This window comes from Oryctolagus cuniculus, chromosome 1 (assembly GCF_051225735.1).
Source record: "Oryctolagus cuniculus isolate XC-2025 breed Fujian yellow rabbit chromosome 1, ASM5122573v1, whole genome shotgun sequence".
Taxonomy (NCBI): Eukaryota; Metazoa; Chordata; class Mammalia; order Lagomorpha; family Leporidae; genus Oryctolagus; species Oryctolagus cuniculus.
In genome coordinates, this window is record NC_142867.1 from 161,477,506 (window position 1) to 161,501,102 (window position 23,597).

The 23,597-nt window shown below is 43.7% G+C and overlaps 1 protein-coding gene across 6 annotated transcripts in view; it reads right to left on the bottom strand.

The window, feature by feature from the left end:
- Positions 1-23,597, bottom strand: part of PIP5K1B (phosphatidylinositol-4-phosphate 5-kinase type 1 beta) — a 324,599-nt gene that overhangs the window by 115,726 nt on the left and 185,276 nt on the right. For all 6 annotated transcript variants that reach the window (XM_089336987.1, XM_008256190.5, XM_017341676.4 and 3 more), the window contains exons 4-5: positions 20,931-21,061; positions 6,429-6,546 (exon numbers count right to left, since the gene is read on the bottom strand). In XM_089336987.1, coding sequence (XP_089193113.1) covers positions 6,429-6,546; positions 20,931-21,061 — 249 coding nt within the window. The remainder of the gene's footprint in view (positions 1-6,428; positions 6,547-20,930; positions 21,062-23,597) is intronic.

A 23,597-nucleotide genomic window follows, 5' to 3' on the forward strand; every position in this document is an offset into this window, starting at 1 on the left:
CTAAGACTTCCAGATGCTAACTTAACTTATTTAGGTTAACAGGGGAAACCTAGGTGGAGCTCCAGCCTCCTCACTTCAGCCTGGACTAGCCCCAGCCAGTGTGGCCATTTGGGGAGTGAATCAATGGATGGAAGACCTCTCCCCTCTCTCTCTGTTACTCTGTTAAACGAATGAATGAATAAATAAATAAGAAATTTTGTGATAACATTTTCCAAAAAGTAGCTGCAAGTTTTAAAAGCAAATGCTTTTGAAACCCTAGGCAAACAGTGACCACTTACTATTGCCGCTATTGGTGTTTAGGACGTAATCTCACTCAGGTGAAAGAAGCACCCAGACTGTAATACACACATTGCACAGGCAGGTAAGGAGGAGCTGGCAGGGCCCTACGATGCACTGAGGTTTGCAGCTGAACTCTCACACTGAAGACACATGAGGATATTCTGAGTGAAGCAAGAGAAAAATGGGCTTCCATTCTATACTCATGAGTGCAAGACCAGGCAAAATTAAGGTGAGGAGCCCAACCTCTCCTAAGAAGTGAAGGCAGACCCTGGCTCCCTTTAGAAATCTGGATTCTCTGCTGCATGGTGTTTGAATTCCTGGCACACAACCTCTTGTGAGTAGGAGTAATGTTGTAAAAGTATGAAAACACAAAGAATGCAAAAATTAGAGGCTACAAATAGAGAAATTAAGGGGCGATCAAGGAAGAGCTGTCTAGAAAAGATTCTTCAGACCTGAATATCTGCTCCTAACAAAGTCTCAGATTCTTCTAGTAAGTACTGGGTGTTTAGCCCAGCAGTACACTCACCATCATCCCATACCCGAGTACCTGGGCCAGACCCTGAGCTCTGGCTCCTGACCCTACCTTCCCCCTAATGCCTACCCTGGGAGGTAGTGGCAATGGCTCAAACCACTGGCTTCCTGCCACTGATGTTGGAGATCTGGACTTAGTTCCTGGCTCCTAGTGTTGGCCTGGCCAAGCCCTGGCTATTGCAGGCATTTGTGGAGTGAACCAGGAGATAGGAGATGTCTTTTTTAAAAAAAAATTTAGATAAAAAAAATTCTTCTGTAAACAGGTGACATATTATGAAGATTATTTCATTGGTTATCTGTAAAATACACCTTTATTAGATAACATGTAAATTAATATGAATGGAATAAATTATCCTGATTCATTTTAATGATCTTTGAGGGCTACTAATAGTACAGCAACAGGGTACAGTAAGCTGGGACTATGATATTAAATAGGAACACAACCATAACACTCTAGAATTCTATGATATCTCACTCTACAACTTGGTTAATGCTTTCTCTTCTAAGCAACCTTCTTTAACATGGTGCCTTTTGAGAACAAACACGGAGAAGAGATGGAACAACCTGAATTAGCCCTGATCAACACGTTCCCAGTGTGCTCCTGGGTTTTATGCACTGTGCAGGCTGCTCAAATGTGTTCATTCTATTGCTTCTATTTCCTGCAGCACCTCGAGGCTACACCCACTGGTAAGAAAGCCAAGTACAAACCAGCTGGGCCCTGCCAATGCAAATTCACAATGTAAACTCCAGTCGTGAGATCACTTCACCTGCCACTTCTTTCCCCAAAAGGATGAAATATTCACTCTGCTGTCTTATTGGCACAGGTGGACCTGAAAAGACTCACACAAGTTACAGCCGAGTTTTGAACACGTGGGTGCATGGAGGGGAAGGAGAGAACCCACAGCCTGTGGCCCAGGCCAACACAGGAGTGCTCTGAGGCCCTTGACCTTGCCTTGGGAGGCACGCGTCTATGAACAAACAATGAAGAAGAGGCACCTTCAGTGCTGTGCGTACAAAGCACCATTGCTGTGCTATGTCATGATCCAAATAAGGCAGGTTTTCACGTGACACTTGTCACCAGCATGCACATGGAGAATTTCCACAGTACTAAGAACAAAATTAGAATAATTCTGGCAGAAATCCAGATACAACTGTGTAAACCTAAGCAGAAAAACACATGCACCACAGGTATTTAATATCAAACTATCTGCAAAATCATCAGTGGACAACGTTCTCCCTCCTGCTCCCCACTGAGATGAGTGTACCTCGACAATCGGGCGTCTGCACAGCCCCCGTGTGACACAGACCAGCAGGGACTTTGAGATGTGCACGCGGCCCTATGTCACCTTTTTTTGGTGCCTATAGTGGCTTAATTCTCCCGAGCTGTGCTCTGGAAGAGGGGTCTGATCTCTTGGCTACGTCCTAAAGAACCACAGTTTGATGGGCTAGGACACGTGACCTGGAGACCGTAACTGATGAGAGGCCTGTGGGAAGCAGGGAGCTAGCGGCGAAGGGGTCTTCAGAGCACTGGGGAAAGGATGGGAGATGAGTCTTCTGGTCCAGGTCCTGCTTCCACCCACGTGGGTAGACTTGGACCTTTCCCCTCACTGAGCCCTGCTTCCGCTTCACTGTCTGTGAACGGAAGGGAGGGGCTGTGCCAACCCTCTGAGCTCGCAGTGATGGATGCAGAACCCTTTCCTCCCTGCCCATACCCCAGACCACTCACTCGGTGCCAGACAGGGCTGATGGAAGAAGAGCGTCCAAGAGCTCCAAGAGCCCTCAGGGGGAGCTGTGGGCCTCCACAATGTGGGACCAGGTGGTGGCTACAGCTGTCGGGGACTTGGCTGTCACGTTGAGCTGGGGTCCCTGCCTCCGTCCTGTTCCTGTTGGTCTCAGTCTTAGAACTGTGTTCATAGTGTAAGAAAGAGGTAGAAAAAACAAAGCAAAAGCAGAAGCATACCTGCCTGCTCACTCCATCGTCCCCTGCCTTTTTACTGCAGAAAAGCTCACGCATAAACCAAAGTAAAGAGAACTACAAAACTACCATCCAAGTGACTGTCTCCCAGCTTCCACAATGGCCAATCTAGGTGCTTCTAAACCCCCATGCACTCCCCAGCCCTGCTGCTCTCAGATTTTTTTTTTCACTTACTGTCAATTTTTAAAATCCTAGCTCTACTGAGATATGCTACATCCCGTACAACTCACTGGTTTAAAGTGTACAATGCTTCTCACTTCAGTGACAAGTAGAAACGTTTAATTTTTATAGTGCACTGTACAACATGCTTTGATATATGTATACAGAATTGACACATTTTTTACTCCCCCCCACGCACACATTTTGTGGTAGGAATAAGTAAAATCTACTGTTTAGCAATTTTCAAGCACACAAATACACTGACATTAACTACAGTTATCACATGGTGTAGATCTCTTGGACCTCCTCCTCCTGTCTAACTGAAATTCTGGATCTTTGACCAACACCTGAGATTCTTTTGAAGCAAACCCAGGCACCAGACACCAAATCAGTCTGTAGATAGACTGCAGCATATTCTCCTAAAGACAGACTTCCTCTTTAAAACAGAACCATAATATCATCCCCACCTCAACACTATCAAATAGTTAGTCTTTACATTTCCTTAATTTCCTATAATTTTTAAAAAATATTTATTTATTTATTTGAAAGTCAGAGTTACACAGAAAGAGAAGGAGAGGCAGAGAGGGAGAGAGAGAGAGAGATCTTCCATCACTGGTTCACTCCCCAAATGGCCGCAACAGCTAGAGCTGCGCTGATCCTAAGCCAGTGGCTAGGAGCTTCCTTGGGGTTTCCCACATGGTTGAAGGGGCCCAAGGACTTGGGCCATCTTCTACTGCTTTCCCAGGCCATAGCAGAGAGCTGGATCAGAAGTGGAGCAGCCAGGACTCAAACCGGTGCTTATATGGGATGCTGGCACTGCAGGCGGAGGCTTTATCTGCTACGCCACAGCACTGGCCCCAGTTTCCTATGATTTAAGACCTTGTTTATCTGAATTGTCTGGCCCTTTCTATAAATTTCCTGGCCAAAACTCTCCACTGTATCCATCCTGGTCCACTCAATGTCTTCTGAATATCAAGTGCATTCTTCTCTGGCCTCCCAGTCTTAGCAACATCCACTCTCTCTATCCCCAAATATCCATCCCTTTCTACCCATTCAAATCCCCTGTCATTTTAAAGGCACGGTTAAAACCACACCATACCCAAAGGAGACCTTTTAATTAGCCACCCAACAGAGAGAAATATGCCTCCCTTCTCGAAAACTCTGGACATCTAATGTTTCCTTTCAGTTATTTACCACCCGGTAGAATTGGTTGTTTCTCCGTATAAACAAATCATCATTCCAAATTGATGCTAAGTTCCCCAAGTGTTACACTTGGACTTTTTTAGATCTCCCTATAACTATTTGCAAAATATTTTACCCAGAGAGGTGTTCAGGCAACCAGTGATTAACTGACCTTTAGTTAATTAACATTTTACTCTGAGGGGCCGGTGTTGTGGCACAGCAGGTAAAGGCGCCACCTGCAATGCTGGCATCCTATATGGGTGCCAGTTGGTGTCCCAGCTGCTCCACTTCCAATCCAGCTCCCAGCTAATGGCCTGGAAAAAGCAGCAGAGGAGCACCCAAGGACGGTTACCTATGTGGGAGACCTCGAAAAAGCTCCTAGCTTCTGGCTCCTGGCTTCGGCCTGGCCCAGCCCTGGCTACTGCGGCCATCTGAACAGTGAAATAGTGGATAGATTTCTGTCCCTCCCTCTTTCTGTAACTCTGACTTTTAAATAAATATTTTTTTTAAATAGGCTTTACTATGCGATGCCATCAGCTTAGTCTCTTTTACTTCTTTGTAAATACTCTGACCCCATTATAAAAATAATTTTTCTGGCTCAAAGACTCATTAGGAAACTTGTATAAACTGTGGGAGAAGTTGTTCAGAAAAGGACCTTCTCCAAAGAAGCTAACTGTGTGACATTAGATTAAAGATTTATTTGAAACGCAGAGTAAAATACACAGAGGGAGAGATCTTCTATTACTAGTTCACTGCCCAAATGACTGTAAGAGCTGGGTCTGTACAAGGCCAAGGGAATTCCATGTAGGTCCTTCTTGTAGGTGGCATGGACTCAAGAACTTGAACCATCATCTGCTGCCTCCCAGGCACATTAGCAGGAAGCTGGAGTGGAAGTGCAGGGTAGCTGGCACTCCAGTTGGCACTGTGATATGGGCTGCAGGTATCCCAAGCTGCAGCTCAACTCACTGTGCCACAATGCCTGCCTCCCATTAATTTCTTATGTGAGGCTGAAGATGAAAGACCCATCTTATCTTCCAAAACAAAATATCATAATCCCACTGTTACCAAAACATGTTTCTTGAATGAAGGCAACCCTTAGTAATTACAGAATGGCACAAACCAAAGGATCTTCCCTAACACACACACACACACACACACACACACAGAATTAACCTGTGTGTTCCTATGCCTGAGCTGGTAGAGACAACAGAGGCACTGGATGCTCCAGTTAAAGGTGGGTGTGAGGCACAGAACTAGATGCATGGGTCCAGGGATGCCTAGAGACCTTCTACTTAGTACCCATGGCTCCATGGAGACTTATTGTGCCTTGAGGAATCAGTTAAACCTCCTTGGGCAGAAGTCACAACATTTTCTTAAAGACCAATGAAATATAATCCTTTATGTGTTTTCCTCAGCACAGAACAGGATCAGCTTTGGGTTCAATCAATTAATTGCAGCTCATCCAAATGCTAAGATGCACTTGGAATACTCTTTGTAAACAGTGACAAAGCTATATTTCTCCTGAAAAGCATTTTTCCAGAATCTGGCTCAGTTCTTCCTAAGATCCTTCAGAAAGCAATGACCAAGACATATTTAATGGATCCTTCCTATAGTTTCTGAAAACCAATTCTGCGGAGCCCCAGAGTGCTCACAAATGATGAATGAACCATTCTCTCTTACTCAGAAAGGCAGTTCCTGGCTCCCTGATTAGGGATAAGGTAAGATTCTGAGGTCACATTCACATCAGGCAACCTCACAAAAAATTGTGTTTTTGCGAGACCAGAAAGAGAACAGACAAATCTGAGGATGAAATATGCCCCAGTAACTGTAAAAATATGTTTAAAAAGAGCCTAAGGAGAGGGTGAGAACAAAACTACCCACCTTCTTTAAAATGTTACTCAAATTTCTAGATCAAGGTGAAAACAGTTGTGAGTCAATGTAGCTTTGAACTGAACAGCATAATAAAGCAACTAAAATAGTAAGGATTTCAACTAGAATCTAACCAGCAAAATTCACAGGAATCTTTAGGACTGATTATGTCTGTTAGAATAATTATCTGAAGTAGAAACTGGTATCACAGTTACTTAAATATTAGTTACTTTAGCAGATTCTTAACTATCGAAAGTAGCAGGGTCAAACTGTATTTCCTGCATCTGAATTGATAGTCATTATAAAACTCGGAACTTTTACTATGCCCCTGAGCTTTGTAGAACAAGCGACAAAAGCCACTCGTCACTGTTGCTATGAGACAAATGTTTACATCACACATTCCTGGAGGAGGAAGGCAATGACAAGTTCTCACCAAGTAATCGTCAGGCTTGATCCCAAAAAGCTCTCTGAAATACCGGAAGGCCAGCGGAGCGTACGTCTTGAATCGGAAGTCTGGGAAGTGGTGCGCAGGGGTCAGGTTGCTTCCTTCACTGCAGTTAGGACATTCGGAAACGACACACACAGAGGACATTAGAAAAGACACTTTGGACTCCAAATCCTACCTCTAGTAGTCCAGGGTCAATTTCATCTCTAGAAAAAACATCCTCTGCTAGTGTTCTCTCAAAGCCCATGTCAAGAAGGCCAATGGCCATGAGCTAAAACAGAATAAAAATCAAATGCTAACTCATGAGGGCTACTCCGTGCAGTGGGCTCTCACAGCGTGCTCAAGGCTGAAATTTCCTCACTCCCCAAACCCTCACCCTCACCCCATTCTGTCTTCTTCCCAGGACAATCAGTTCCTCTATCCTTTTCAAACCACTTTGTGATGCCTTAGGTACAAGAATCAGGGCTTGGGACCGGCATTGTGGCACAATGGGTTAAGCTTCCACTTGTGATACCAGTACCCTGTATGGCCACTGGTTCAAGTTCCAGCTGCTTTACTTCCCATCCAGCTCCCTGCTAATGCATTTGGGAAATCAGCAGAGGATGGGTCAATGCTTGGGCCCCTGTACCCAATGTGGGAGACCCAGATGTTCTTCCAAGCTCCTGGCTTCAGCCTGGCCCAGCCCTGGCTATTGTGGTCATTTGGGAAGTAAACCAGCAGACAGAAGATCTCCTTCTCTTTTTCTCTTTTTCTTTCTCTCTCTCCCCTCTCCCTTTTTCTCTGTAACTCTGCCTTTCAAATAAATAAACAAAATCTTAAAAAAGAGATCCAGGGGCTGGCATCGTGGCTTACTAGGCTAATCCTCCGCCTGTGGCACCGGTACTCCAGGTTCTAGTCCCGGTTGGGGCGCCGGTTCTGTCCCGGTTACTCCTTTTCCAGTCCAGCTCTTTGCTGTGGCCCGGGAGGGCATTGGAGGATGGCCCAACTGCTTGGGCCCTGCACTGGCATAGGGAGACCAGGAGGAAGCACCTGGCTCCTGCCTTCAGATCGGCACAGTGCACTGGCCGTAACAGCCATTTGGGGGGTGAACCAATGGAAAGAAGAAAGAAGACCTTTCTCTCTCTCTCTCTCTCTCTCTAACTTTGCCTGTCAAAAAAAAAAAAAAAAAAAAAAAAAAAAGAGAGAGAGAGAGAGAGAGATTGATTGATTCAGGGCTTGATACGTGGAGTAATTTAAAAAATGTATCATTTTGACTATAAACCAGATATTACATAATTTTTTAAAAGATTTTATTTATTTATTTGAGAGGTAGAGCTACAGACAGTGAGAGAGAGAAACAAAGGTCTTCCATCTGCTGGTTCACTTGCCAAATGGCTACAACAGCTGGAGCTGAGCCGATCTGAAGCCAGGAGCCAGGAGCTTCTTCCGGGTCTCCCACGTGGGGGCAGAGACTCAAGCACTTGGGCCATCTTATAGTGCTTTCCCAGGCCATAGCAGACAGCTGGATCAGAAGAGGAGCAGCTGGGACTAGAACCAGCGGCCATATGGGATGCCAGTGCCCCAGGAGGGAATTGACCTACTGCGCCGTAGTGCCGGCCCCGGATAAATATTTTTTTAACCAAGAGGGAGCAAAATAATTCTTAAATATTTGACATGACAGAGCCATCACACTGGAAGTAGATGGGACCTCAATCTGAACACTCTTCTTATATTCATGTTTTCCAAAGAAACCTTAAATATTTTAGGGTTTTAAAACTCAATTTTCATAACCAAATATAATATTATCTTTTTCTTTTCTGGGTTCATTTTGAACATTTTTTCCAAAATATTTATGACAAGCAAAAGATAAAAGAAATCACCCTTTGAAAATGCAGAATCCCAGAATGTTTCTTAAGGAATGAAATGTTATCTGTACCATACTACTCCTTTTACTCATCATATCCTTAGAGGCATCGACTTGTCTGAATTTTGATGTTTATCAACCTCATTCTTTGTCTCTATGCAATACTACCCTTTTGCATGACCTCAGACATGCCGCCTAACTCATGCATATTTAAATTTTTCATGAATAATTAGATCAATGCAATAGAATAATATAATTTCATACAACATTTCCAGATTTTTTTTTAAAAGTTATTTAAGGTACAGAAGTTTCATGTATTTCATATATGTAGATTTAGGAACATAATGATACTTCCCAACCTACCCTCCCTCCTGCCCATGTGCCAACCCTTTTATCTCTTCCCACTCTTAATTTTCACAAAGATCTACTCTCAGTATACTTAATACTCATAAAGTTAACTCTATACTAAATAAAGAATTCAATAAATGGTATGAAGAAAAAAAATACTGTTCCTCAAGAGAAGAGACAGGACTATAAACAATCACTGAATCTCAAAATGTCCATTTCACTCTAATACATTACATTTTAAGTATTTTATTAGTTACCCCAGATCAGGGAAAACATATGATATCTGTCCTTTTGAGACTGGCTTATTTCACTAAGTATAATGGCTTCCAGTTGTACTTATTTTCTTACAAAAGAAAGCATTTCATTTTTATATTACAGCTGAGTAGTACTCTATTATATATATACACCATAATTTCTTTATCCAGTCATCAGTTGATGGACATCTGGGTTGATTCCATAGCTTAGCTATTGTGAACTGAATGGCTATAAACATGGGGGTAGATAACTCTTCCACATGCTGATTTCTTTTGGTTTGGGTAAATTCCCAGGAGTGGGATGGCTGGGTCATTTGGTAGGCCTGTTCAGATTTCTAAGGTATCACCATACTGTCTTTCACAGTGGCTGCACCAGTTTACATTCCCACCAATAGTGGATTAGAGTACCTTTTCCCCCACATCCTCACTAGTATTTGTTGTTTGTTGATTTCTGTATGAGAGCCATTCTAACTGTGGTGAGGTGAAACCTCCTTGTGGTTTTGATTTGCATTTCCCTGATGGCTAGTGATCCTAAGCATTTTGTCAAGTGTCTATTGGCCATTTGAATTTCTTCTCTTGAAAAAATGCCTGTTCAAGTCCTTTGCCCATTTCTTAACTGGATCCTTTGTTTTATTGTCACTGAACAACTGTAAATTCCAGATCCTTTTATAGTGCATTGTAGGTAGGACATTGAGAAAAAATGAGATTTCCTCAATTTAACTACTAGTGTCAGAGGATGGAGGGAAGGAGAATTGGAGGAGGTTTATTAGTTACCAGCTCTGGGCCAGAACCAATAAAAGACCATTTCACATTCTTGAATGTATGTTAAAACTTAACTCAAGGGAGTGGTGATGCAGCATAGTAGCTTAAGCTGCTACCTGTAGCATATGCATCCCATATAGGTCCTGCTGCTCCACTTCCTATCCAGTTTCCTGTTAATTCACTTGGGAAAGCAGTGGACAATGGCCCAAGAACATGGGTTCCTGCACTCATGAGGGAGACCCAGACTAAGCTCTTGACTTCAAGCTTGTCCTGCCATTGTGGCCATTTGGGGAATGAATCAGCAGATGGAAGATTTCTCTCTCTCTCTAACTCTGCTTTTCAAATAAATCTTGTAATGAACAAACAAACAAAAAAATCTTAACTCAAATCTCATCACAACCCTCATGAATCATCGCCTCCTGTTTGCTACCTCAACCAATTCAGAAGGAATAAGTACTTCTCCTTACAAACTGTCCACCATTCCTCAAATCTTCCATATTTCACATCACCCCACCCCTCCTATCTGCAGACAACGAAGGACCAATACAAATGACTTAAGCTTCCCTTCCCCACATTTTCATAATAAAACTACTCTTAACTCTAGGTACTGTTGACATTTTTCCAATTGCTATCTAGCCTTGCTGCTGGTCCTTTGTAGAAATTTGTGCCAGAACCTTGTTTTTTTCTGGTTAACATCAATAAAACCCTTTACTGCAGAGATCCCTTGGTTTCAAGAGTTTTGTTTATTAAGTGCTGGTGCAAGTTTATCGTGTTCTGTTTCCACAGCATGAACACTGTGAAAATATAAAGAATGTGAACACCTAACCTACATTTAGAATCTACCACAATTTAAGATTGTTGACATCAATCCAATTTTTACATCAGGGCCTGGCACACAATAGACACCCAACAGAATGAGTTATCTGTTGACAGAAATGAGTGACAGAATGAGTTTTCAAGTTATGCTAAAATACTAGAGTTAATCCTTACATGGAGATTAGGTTCAAAAGTCATCATATGAAATAAAAGTTTGCCATAGTCCCCATGTAGGAGACCTGGATGGAGTTCCAGGCTCCTTGCATCAACCTGGCTCAACCTCAGCCACTGTAGTCACTTGGGGTGTGATCCTGTGGATGGAAGAGTTCTCCCTGTCTCTCTCTCTACGTATCTATTTGAAGTAAATAAACAGCTTTTTTAACAAAATTCAGCATAGCTAAAAAAAAGTCACCCTGGAAAACTATTTGGAAATTATCTATTCAGCACACCCAATACAGCCAGTTTTTCCTCCTGCTTAGTAACAAATGGTTGTTTGTTCTGGAGAGGGCCAGAGAAGGAGCTGACTTGAGCTATTGGGGGCCAGCCTCACACAGTAGATGCTTATCTTTAAAGGCCAGCACTGCACTCCAGCAGCAACAAGGCATGAGCATGAGGAGAGGGAGTCACGGTTCCGTTTCAGACAGAAAGGTCTCAGAGTCACGGTCTCATTTAAATGGCAACTGTTTTTCAAAGCATGTTGAATATTCATAATTCGTGCATGATTCCCTAGTATCACATTCAAACCTTTCTGCATTTCCTATTTTGAGATTTATGAGGGGACATACACTCAGCTTCAGGTCCCAAGGATTGTCAAAGGAAGGATTCTGGAACTTATATGATATGCGCAATCATTTCTAGATGCCGACTATATACATATAAGGTGTAAAAGCAAAGAGGCTCAAAGAGAATTCTGACACCCTTCCTCCCTTTTGTAAGCAAAGAAAAGTGTTCTGAAGGAGGCTGCTTTCAGTGGGTGAGAAATGTTGCCAATTTCTTTTTAAAAATTTTATTTGAAAGACAGAAAGGCACACAGAGAGAAGCAGAGAGATCTTCCATTTGCTGGTTCATTCCTCAAATGCCCACAACAGCTGGGGCTGGGCTAGGCTGAAGCCAGGAGCCAGGAACTCCATCAGTATCTCCTTTCCGGGTGACAGAGACCCAAAGTTCTTGAACCATCATCAGCTGTCTCTCAGGGTACACATCAGCAGGGAGCTGGATTGGAAGCAAAGGTTGGACTTGACCTTGGGCACTCTGGGATGCAGGAGCCCCAAGGGGCAACTTAACCTATTGCACCACAATGCCGGCCCTGAGTATTGCCAATTTCTTAATTCTTCTACTTTCATTTTAATTTTCAATCATAAAATCAAAGTCATTCATTCTCTTAGAACAGATTTTCTTCAACATTCAAAGTGGCCCCCCTTACGTGGAGCTCCTCTCATTCTTACATAGTTGGGAACCCAACATTCCATCAGACAGGACAAAGCATTTATTATTATTGTCATTTTGGTGGATTCCAGGCTTTTTTGGGTTGCTTATCTTTCATTAGAGCTTCTACTAACTATAATACTTTTCCTTGGATCCACAGCAACCTGAGTACTGTGGTTAAGTTAGTCATGGTATAAAAAGGATGGTGTTTGATTTCTTTGAAGATGAGATGGACAGATAGATAGACAGACAGACACACACATACACACACACACACGATGCATAGGTACATCAGAACATCTCCAGGGAGAGAAGAGGTACACTAATTTCTTTGGGTAGATGCCCTGACAGCTTGTTTAAAAAAGCCACCAAGTCAATAAATAATGAAAGAAAATTACATCTAATTAGCATTAGGACACAATAGGATACAGAGACCAGCACTGGTCAATTGTGGGGTATGCTTGCCTTTTTGAGACAACCAATAAAGTACATCTGTATGAAAGGTGGCAATGAAAAGGGGGTGGGCATAACATTTAACCGAGGAACAACATGGAGTGGATAACTAACATATATTAATCAATAATGGCTGAGGTTGAACAAGTGACTACTATGCAGCATTTAAAAAAATGAGGATGCTTATCACATATTGACATGCACGATTCCAAGATAAACTGACAAGTGAATGACTCACAAGGCAGAATGCTATGCATGGTATGCTACCATTTGCATATAAAAGGAAGATATATTTTTGGCATGTATATGCATAAAAAAATTCTTGGAGGAAAACCAAGTCACTATTAACAGTGATACCTGGAGTTGGAGATTGTATAAAAAAGGTCAGGAATTAAATTATTCACAAATTAAATAATTTTTCAAAGTCAGAGGGTTAAAAGCCACATGCCCATCATTCTAGCTGCCTATGTTCAGCACCACAGCAGAAGGTCTGTTTACCTCTGCAAGTTTAAGATGCTCCACTGAATACAAAACACCAGCTCGACTGAATGAAGCTCTAGGAAGGTAATGCAAATCAATGGGACTCCTGGTTCCAGCTGTGCCTGGATACTTGTCGGCAGGTATAGGGTTCAAGAGTGGAGCCAACCAGCAAGTCCAGGTGGAAGCAGGCAGCCACCCTGGGGTTCTGAGGTCACACGCTGGCAGACTGTGTGTGGAGGTGGGGACTGGCCATGCACATCCAGCAGAGACTCCTCTGCTGAGGGGCCAAGTGCTTAGCAACCTCTGGCCACAGCAGAACTGCCGGGCAATGTAACACAGGCACTGCTGTCAGTGCTGGTCTGTTAACAGCTCCTGCTGGCTTTCCACGCCAGGCTCTGGGGTCACCTATTAGGAGACCCTGCTCAGAATCAAAACCTACTTATTAGCAAAACCAAAGACTGATAAAAGGGCAGATGTCCACAGTTCCAGATTTACAATGTCTGTCTTTAATGCATTTATCCTGGGTGTGGGGTAAGAAAAAAACAAAAACACTGTTCTGTCTTGGCATAAATTGAAACTGTAGACATTTCAGCTACAGGGTTTTGACCAGTGGTTTCAGAGGTATGGATCCTATGGAATCCACAACAAAAGTTAGGAAGCCAATATTAGATTTTCAACTTTACTTTGCCAAGAATCTAAACAACTAAGCAAACACATTGTATGATCTCTGGCATGTCATAGAAGAAAGGGTATTTTAAAACCAAAAATGAAAGAAATTTGGGAGAAGTCCTTTATCTTGTCTTTTCTTTTCCCTCCCCCCACTCTGAATTTTACCAAGAAGGCTGTGAAATTTGATCATGGGTCAGCTCTGGCATTATGACATCCAAGTCTTCTGAGTAGAGTTCACTTGACTGCTCATCTTAGACCAGAAATACATGTATCTGCTTAGTTTGTTGATTTTTGTTTATTTGAAAAGCAGGACAATAGAGAGAGGGAGGGGGGAGGGCAGGGAAGGAGGTAGATGGAAGGCAGAGAGAGGGAGGAGGAGGAAGGAAGGGAGAGAAGAAAGGAGGGATGGGTTGGTGTGGGGAGGGAGAGAGAGGGAGAGAGAGGGAGAGGGAGGGAGAGAGAGGGAGAGAGGGAGAGAGGGAGAGGGAGAGATATCTTCCACCTGCTGGATCACTCGCCAACAACTATTGGGACTGGACTAAGCCTAAACCAGGAGCCTGGAATTCCATCAAGGTCTTCCACATGGGTAGCAGGGACTCAAGTATTTGAGCTGGCTGGAAGCTGGATCAGAAGTGGAACAGAGACCCAAATCCAGGCACCCTGATATGGGATGCATGTATCTCAAGCAGAGACTTAATCACTGCACCAAATACCACACCTCCCCTCTTACCCCAATACATATACCTTTTTTTTTTTTTTTTTTTGAAAGGCAGAGTGGACAGTGAGAGAGAGAGAAAGGTCCTCCCCCACCGCTGGTTCACCCTCCAATGGCCGCCACGGCCGGTGCGCTGTGGCCAGCGCACTGTGCTGATCTGAAGGCAGGAGCCTGGTCTCCCATGGGGTGCAGGGCCCAAGCACCTGGGCCATCCTCCACTGCACTCCCGGGCCACAGCAGAGAGCTGGCCTGGAAGAGGGGCAACCGGGACAGAATCCTGTGCCCCAACTGGGACCAGAACCCGATGTGCCGGCGCCGCAAGGCAGAGGATTAGCCTATTGAGCTGCGGTGCCGGCCCCAATACATATATCTTAATGGCAATGGATGTTTAGAATTCAGCAATGTCAGGGCCGGCACCGTGGCACAGTAGGTTAATCCTCTGCCTGTGGTGCCAGCATCCCATATGGACGCTGGTTCTAGTCCCGGCTGCTCCTCTTTCAATCAAGCTCTCTGCTGTGGCCTGAGAAAGCAGTGGAAGATGGCCCAAGTCCTTGGGCCTCTGCACCCACATAGGAGACCAGGAAGAAGTACCTGGCTCTTGGCTTCAGCTCGGCGCAGCTGCAGCCATTGTGGCCATTTGGGGAGTGAACCAATGGATGGAAGACCTTTTTCTCTGTCTCTCCCTCTCACTGTCTATAACTACCTTTCAAATAAATAAATAAAATCTTAAAAAAAAAAGAATTGAACCATGTCGCTGCTGGAGGAAGCACTAGCCACCATCTGGAACTCACCATTTAGCAGATAAAGAAATCAAAGTCCAAGGAGGGAAAATAATGGTCCCCACTGGTGAGGAACAAACAAGATTGGGAGGTCAGACCTGCACTAGAGCAGATGAGCCACACGCAGGGACACTCTAAGGTAGACTCCACACACCTCTGGTAGTCTTCCTTCCAGCATTCGGCTCCCGCAGCCAGCTCACCCCCTGCTCTTAGCTGTGACTTCCCCTCGGGGCCCTCACACTGCACAGTCAGGGGGCTACAAGCAGCTGCTCTGATGGACTTTGATCGGGTGGCTTCTCACGTGTGTGCTCTGTGAATGTCACTGCTTTTGTCATGTGCTTTCAAAGCTTGATAACCAAGCCCTATTTTTGGTGGCACTGGACTGAGAGACTGGGTGCTAGGCAACAGGGGGAGATGAATTCAGCGACTGGAAGACATGTATGGGGCTCAGCTTTGGAGCTGAGACCCGGAGCTCTGCTGCTTGGTGAGCTTTATTTCAGACTGTGGGGTTGGGTGGGGCCTTTTGACAAAGCGAGTGGGTCAACAACTCCCGTGTGACAGCAGTGGGCTTCACTGAGATGCTGACTGCCCTTGCTGCTGCTCACCAGTATGACCATCCTCACTGCAAGGCAGGGTGAGCGAAGGGTAAGCTTTGTTCATGTACAGATGTTAGCCCAGAAAATCACAAAACAAGGAGAAAAGTGACACTGCAGTCCGGAGACTTCAAAAAATTCATGGAAAATGGAATTAAAAGATAAGGTAATTTTGGCACAAAAACCCTTTAAATCCACACAGTCATTTCACAATATGCATTTTCCTAGGGACTTTCTGAAGACCATTTGTATGCATGGATTTCAACAATTTTTGCATCTGAAACAAACTTATTTTTAAATCCCATTTTCCCAAAAAACCTTTTGATGACCTGTTTTTTACATAAAGTCTGGTGCAGATTGTCTACACAGACCAAGGATTGGCAGTATTCTTCTGTCAAGAGCCAGGGAGTAAATATTTTAAACTTTGTGAGCTGTGTGGCTACTTTACAACACCGGTGATGGAAAAACGGGAAGAAGTGATAATGTACACTCTCCTTGAGCTTCGTATCACAGCCTGATTATGGGAGATCATGGTACCAGACCACTTTCCAAACTTAAACAACTCCTGGGATTTTTCCATCTACAAAATGAAATCATCTGTAGAACAAATACATAATACCTAAAAATAACTTTAAAAATGAATAAAAATAATTTTGACCAACTTGAAAATAAACAAAAACAACACAATGCATTTGGTTGCTATGGGAAACAGATTCCACAGCTTCAGATCAGTAGCAAATTGAGACATCTTGGAGCATCCCAAGCAATTAGCTCTTTTAATGACCAGATGGAATTGAATTTTAGAGCCACTGGAGACCTCAGAATGTCACTTGTTACCACGTGGGCCTGCCTGCACATCTCCCCATACCTTCATCTCCAGACATGCTTAGAAATACAGAAGGAGGGACTACTATTTGACAGGTTTATTGGGTCATGACTGACATACAATAAACAGTTTGCTAATATCTTGTGTATATATACAGTGGTGACACCAGTGTCACAATCAAGATGATCTCCCCAGCACTCCGTGGGTCCTCTGACTGCCGCAGTGATGGGCAACATGACTGGCAGGGCCCGGGGTGACACATGCTGTGTGCCAGGAAGAGTTCTATTACCCCTAAGAAAGAGGGGGCCCATGCTTTTGCTAAACCTGCAAAGACAGAGTCTAGATGAAGACATCGAGGCAAGATGAATGTAGTCTCTTCTGTTTTCATCTAACTACATCCAGAGCCACGCTATGTAGATTACAATGATTCTAAGGGCAGGTGTTTGGCACAGCAGTTAAGATACCACTTGGGATGACAGCATCCCAGACTGCAGTGCCTGAGCCTGAGTCCCAGCTCTGCTTCTGAGTCCACCTCCTGCTTTTCCTGGATTGAGGCCTCTGGGTGGAGAACCAGCAGATGGGTGATCTCTGCCTCTCTGTGCTTTTCAAATAAGAAGAAAGAAAGAATATAGTAGTTGTTGAAAGAAATTATTGGTGTGAACCAAATGTTTAATGTTATACTGACACTTAAAACCCATCTAAATAAATATCTAAAATGAGACATCCTCAGTCTGACAGTGGATGCCTCTCAATAAGTCAAAGCTGGTTCGCTACAGCTGTTCTGGTATCATGACTGCTACTACTACTACTACAGATTATAAGGTGAAGGCCAAAGACACAAAGTCCAGGTATTCATAATCTTGATTTCCTACTCCTCAAGGAAAACTGTGTCATTTTCTCTTCATCATAGAACATAGCAAGCTTATAATAAATCATCCAGGAACAAAAGGGGTGCATGGTTGGCCCTGTGTACTCATCAGTTCCACAACCATGGATTCAACCAATTGTGGACAGAAAATATCTGGAAAAACATTATGCCTGTACTGAACAGGTACAACTGTTCTTCTTGACACTGCCTAAACGATACAACACTTACTTGCAAACCGTTTTCATTGCATTAGGTATTATCAACAATCTGGAGGTGATTTTAAGTATACAGGAGGACACACATAGATTATATGAGAATTCTATGTCATTTTATGTAGGAGACTTGAGCATCCGTGAATTTTGGAATCCTTAGCATGCACACAGAGGTCAAGATGACTGTACTCAGAAGCTGTCTCTAAGACCTAACTGATGAGGGCCTTTCTTAAGTGCCTCTTGTAAACCATCTTAGAGTATCATCTATAATTTAGTTACTAACAGATGTATTACTGATATTGAAGATATTAATTTACTTCTTATACTTTAAAGATGTATATATTGATCTGGAAGGCAGAGTAAAAAGAAGGAGGGAGAGATAGGGAGAGGGATAGTGAGAGGGAGAGGGAGAGGGAGAGGGAGAGGGAGAGGGAGAGGGAGAGATGCTCCATCCACTGGTTCACTACCCAGATGGTCACGACAGCAGAGGCTGGGCCAGGCTGAGCCAGAAGCTAGGAACTCCATCCAGGTCTCCCGTGTAGGTGCAGAGGCCCAAGCACTTGTGCCATCTTCTACTGCTTTCTCAGACACACTAGCAGGGAGCTAGATTGGAAGTGGAACAGCCTGGACTTGAATTGGCACCCATATGGTATGCTGACATTATAGGAGGTACCCTAACACATCACACTATATCACTGGCCCCAAGATATTAATTTATAATAATTTGACACTCTACTAATTTTGAGCTACATAATGATGCCAAAACAAAATTTGGTGAGTACTATAATGATCGTAACTCTAAAATGGGAAGGAAGTTGCTAGACCAGCAGTTCTCCAATTATGTATTCAGGATTCCCTGGGAAGGTTGGTAAAAAAGACTACTGGGCTGTACTCCAGATTTCTGACTCAGTTGCACTGGGGTAGAACCCAAGAATTTGCTTGTCTAGTAAGTCCCAGAGGATACTGATACTGCAGCTCTGCGGACCTGGTGCTGGGGCCATACCTTCCCCACCTGCCCAATGAGTCCCTGGCCCCTGATACTGGATACTGGGTACTGAGTGGATACTGTGAGTAGAAGAGGAGATAAGCAGCAACGATGGAGCACCTCCTGACACATCCATCTTCACCTGTAACTGCTCTCAGCATCCTGGACTCACTGTCAGCTGAATGGTCAGTTCTGTAGCTTTAAGTTCATTTACCCTGGTGTGCAACCATCATCAACTTCCCACAAAAGTTCTCTGTTTCTTTTGTTATTTGTAGTAAGAGAAAAAAAAAGATGAAATGTCTTAGGTAGAGGTTCTAGAAGATCATGAGAACCAGAACATTTTCAGGAAACATGACCTTAGGGCCTGGCACTGTGGCACAGAGGGTTAAGCTACTGCTTGCGACACTAGCATCCCATATCAGAGTGCTTGTTTGAGTCCTGGCTGTTCTGTTTCCAATCCAGCTCCTTGCTGATGTGCCTAAGAAAAAAGTAGATGATGGCCCAAGTATCTGGGCCCCTGCTACCCAGGTGTGAGACCTAGAAGGAATTCTAGGCTCCTGGCCTTAGCAAAGACAAGCCTTGGCTGTTGTGGCCATTTGGAGAGCAAACCAGCAGATGGAAGATCTCCTTTCTCTCTGTGTCTCCCTCTCTCTCTATCATTCAGCCTTTGAAATAAATAAATCTTTTTTTAAATTAATTTATTTATTATGAAAGAATTAGAAAGACTTGGGGAGAGATAGAGAAAGAGAGATCTTCCATCTGCTGGTTTACTTCCCAGATGGCTACAATGACCAGGGGGCCAAGACCAAAGCCAGGAGCTTCATCTAGGTCTCTCACATGGACAGCAAGGGCCCAAACACTTGGGCCATCTTCTGCAGCTCTTCCTAGGCCATTAGCAGGGAGCTGGACCTGAAGTGGAGCAGCCGGGACAGAAACTGGTGCCCACATGTGATGCCTGTGTCACAGGCAGCGGTTTTACCTGCTATGCCACAAGGTTGGCCCTGTAAATACAACTTTTTTTTTTTTTTAAGGAATTATGACCCTAAAATATCATAGCAGAAGATGAAGGACTGGATTTCAAGACAAATAAATGTCATGACTTTTTTGGAATGACAAATAGATTTGTTACAAACAAACTCAGGGAAAGCTGCCAAATACAGAAGAAGAATGGGGTCCCGAGGAGGGATTTTATCTTAGATCTTAGGGCTGTCTGTTTGCCGACTGGAATCTCTGTCTGTGGACTGCTAGAGAAGCACATGTTACAACTGCCAGGAGACCAGCTCTGTTCTCCAGAGTGTGTAAAGCAAAGCTAGACTGGGATCATAGCCAACTTTTTAGAATTTATGTTCCTCTGTCTATGTGGGAGTTACTGCACATTCACCTGCAGACTACATTTTTAGGCAGCTGACACCTGGACACACATATACATATACAAATTTCACTCTCTGAAAAATATATTTCAGATAAGGCAGTGAGAACCTGGGTAAAACAGTGCCCCCAGCCAGTCCCACTCCAGTCCAGTCATAAGTAACAAAATGGCTTATTTTGAAAAGAAACACTGATTTTTAAGTATTACTGTGTTTGAAAAGTAAATCTCCATTGCCTCAAAGATGAAATAAATGCCCTCGAGTCACTGAATTGCATATTTCATTTTATTTTCTAGTCCCTTTTTTTTTTTAACTATCCTACCAGTTATGGTCACATCTCCAATTAGGTAATGATTACTTCTCTCCCCACATGAAAGTGGTGACAGAAGTTGACAGTTCTTCTATATTTTACTTTGATAAAATATATACAACATAAAAAGTTAACCATTTTCATCACTTTTAAGTGGATAATTCTGTGACATTAATTACATTCACTGTTATGCAATCATCACCACCCTCCATGTCCGAGGTATTTGTTTTAAACAACTAATTTTTTTTTTCCCTTTGCAAAATGGTAAAAGCTAGAAATAACATGTATGGGTAACTAGTGCTGGGTGAACATGGTGTCAAAACAACAGATTCTCAGCTGCTTTCTGGAGGAAAGTTAAACTGTGAGACCAGACTCAGACACGAGGGCCAACCCCCCCCCCCCCCCCCCCCCCGGCCCATCCTTTTACACTGAGGAGAACAGAACCCGGCAGGGGCTGCTGCTGCATGGAAGCCCCTCTCTTTCTGTGACCATGGCAGGCATTACTATACGACTGCTGCACTCTTCCCTATTGGATCTCATAATTTTCTCCAAGTAGTCTTCTAGGTGTTCATCACAACCAATTCCAAAGATGAAACCCACTGACCCACTCCACAGAAAACTCGCAAGCCATCCTAACACTACAGGAAGAAACCATCATTTGGACTGCTCTTGTTCTGGCAAAGGTCAACAGAGACATCACATTCAATAGGAAAGGCCTGCACCACGGAGATGTGGCAAGGTAGCTTCCTTAGCATTGAAAGCGTCACATGTAACAGTGTTCTTACCTGGGTAGGAACACACTTTCCACCACGTAAAAGTCTTGCATGAGAACATCTCGCTCCGGCTTGGAAGTGAGATTCCCCACTGTGTATCCTATTCCCAGCTGAATAGCACCTTTGATAGCAGATGATGCAGTCTGCAAAGAAAACAAAAATCTTAACATCAGCCTCAACAGTCAAGGTCTTGTTCAATGCCACAAGCAGCAAAAAAATGGGAGAATGGAGTGAGATTTTTCACCTAGTGGTTAAGATGACAACTCCCACATCAGAGTGCTAGGTTCAGTTCCTACCCCTCAAGCTTCCTGCTAATACAGACCCTGGGAGGCAGTGGCAATAGCTTACATAACTGCACCGTATTTATTTATTTTTTTTGACAGGTAGAGTTAGACAGTGAGAGAGAGACAGAGAGAAAGGTCTTCCTTCTGTTAGTTCACCCCTCAAATGGCCGCTACGGCCAGCACACTGCGCCAATCTGAAGCCAGGAGCCAGGTGCTTCTTCCTGGTCTCCCATGCGGGTGCAGGAGCCCAAGCACTTGGGCCATCCTCCACTGCCCTCCTGGGCTATAGCAGAGAGCTGGAATGGAAGAGGAGCAGCCGGGACTAGAACCCGGCGCCCATATGGGATGCTGGCACCGCAGATGGAGGATTAACCAAGTGAGCCACGGCGCTGGCCCCCATAACTGTATCTTTGGCTTCCACATGTGAAAAACAGATGAAGTTCCTGGCTCCTGGCTTTGCCTTGTGGGCATTTGGGGAGTGAACCAGCAGACAGGAACTCAAGTGTTCTTACCTATTCTCTCTCACTCTCTCTTTAGTTTTGAAAAAGCAAAACAAACACTCAAGAGATTGGGGTTAGATTTTCTTTCTTGTTTATAAACAATGAGAAAGTTGAGGTTTGGGAAAATGAGTCACTGCTTCTTTTGATAGAGAATCTATTCTATATATTAAGGATCCTTCTTGTCATGAAATTATTTTTTGTGATAATTTTTCCTACAAATGTTTCCAAAATAAAATTCACTCTAAAATATCCAAATATTCATGTTCTATTAAGAATTTATAAACTCGGTAGAATGCTTTCAACATAAAGAATTGTAATTTCTACCCCCAAGTAACTGGTACGAACACATTTGAAAACGACTCAGAGGCCATTGTGGTCATTTGGGGAGTGAACCAGCGGATGGAAGACCTCTCTCTCTGGCTCTACCTCCCTCTGTAACTCTGTCTTTCAAATAAATAAAATAAGTCTTAAAAAAAACCAGTTTGTATAACATATCTATGGACTAGTAAGGAATATTTTACCGTCATATGAAATGAGAGAACAAAAAATAATTTGAGTTTTTGAAGAACACAAAGAATTTAAGTTGGAAATTTCTTTCTAGTCTGAACATGGATCAGTCTTCTAAATTTCCTACGTTGGTCTGTGATAAAACACACGGCACTGGGACACCACTATTCCATGCCATAGTGAAGCTAACTTCATGTTAGAGAGTAGCTGCCATATGAGGGGTCTTCAAAGAGTTTATGGAAAATGAATACATGTGGGCTTCATGATTTTTTTTTTTCGGCCTCTGTTAAAAAAGTATTTACTTTTAGTTTTTTGAACGGCAGAGTGAGGGAGATGGAGAGGGAGACCTTCCACCCCCTGAAATGCCAAATGCCAGCAACTACTGGGAGGCTAGGGCATGCTGAAACCAGGAGCCAGGAGCCAGGATCTCCACACGGATCCTGCATGTGAGTGGGAGGGATCCAAGTGCCTGAGCCATCACGTGCTGCCTCCCAGAGTGCACATTAGCAGGAAGCTGGACTGGAAGCTGCGGGGCCAGGCTTGAACTCTGACACCGGATGTGGGCATCCCAAGCAGTGGCTCAACTCACTACACTACAGTGACTGCCCCTACACTTTCCTTATAATTCCATTTCCACATCCTTTTTGAAATCAACTTGAATATATATATATATATATATATATGTTTGTATGTATATGTATGTGTATATATAACCATTGTAATAGGAGAAATAGCAGAGTAATACAATTTAGGAAAATCAGAAAGCAATCTCCCTCCCCTAAAGATTTACTTATTTATTTGAAAGGGAGGAAAGGAGGGAGGGAGAGGGGGAGAGGAGGAGAGATGGAGAGGGGTAGAGAGGGAGAGAGAAGGAGAGAGGGAGAGAGGGAGAGAGCGAGAGAGAGAGAGAGAGAGATCTTCCATCTTCCATCTGGTGTTTCACTCACCACACTGGGCCAGGCTAAGGCAAGGAACCCAGAACTCCATCTGGGTCCCACATGGGTGGCAGGGGCCCAGCACTTATGCCATAATCCACTGCTTTCCCAGGCACATAAGTGAGAAACTGGATCAGAAACACAGCAGCTGGAACTAGGACTGGTGTTCATACGGGACGCCAGTGTTGCAAGTGGTAGCTTAACCTGCTGTGACACAGTCCTAGACCCAGAGAGTATTCTTCTTAATGGTGTAAGTGTACTATACGTTTTACAGTTCTCCATGCTTAATGTTATACTACATATGCCATGGGCATTAAATACATACTTCAGTCAGTGGTTCTTAACCAGGGACATTGGGTACTTTCTGAAGACATTTTGTGACCATCAACACTGGTGGTGACAGGGTTAATATCTGGTATCTATTGGGTGGAGACCAGGGATGCTGCTAAACAC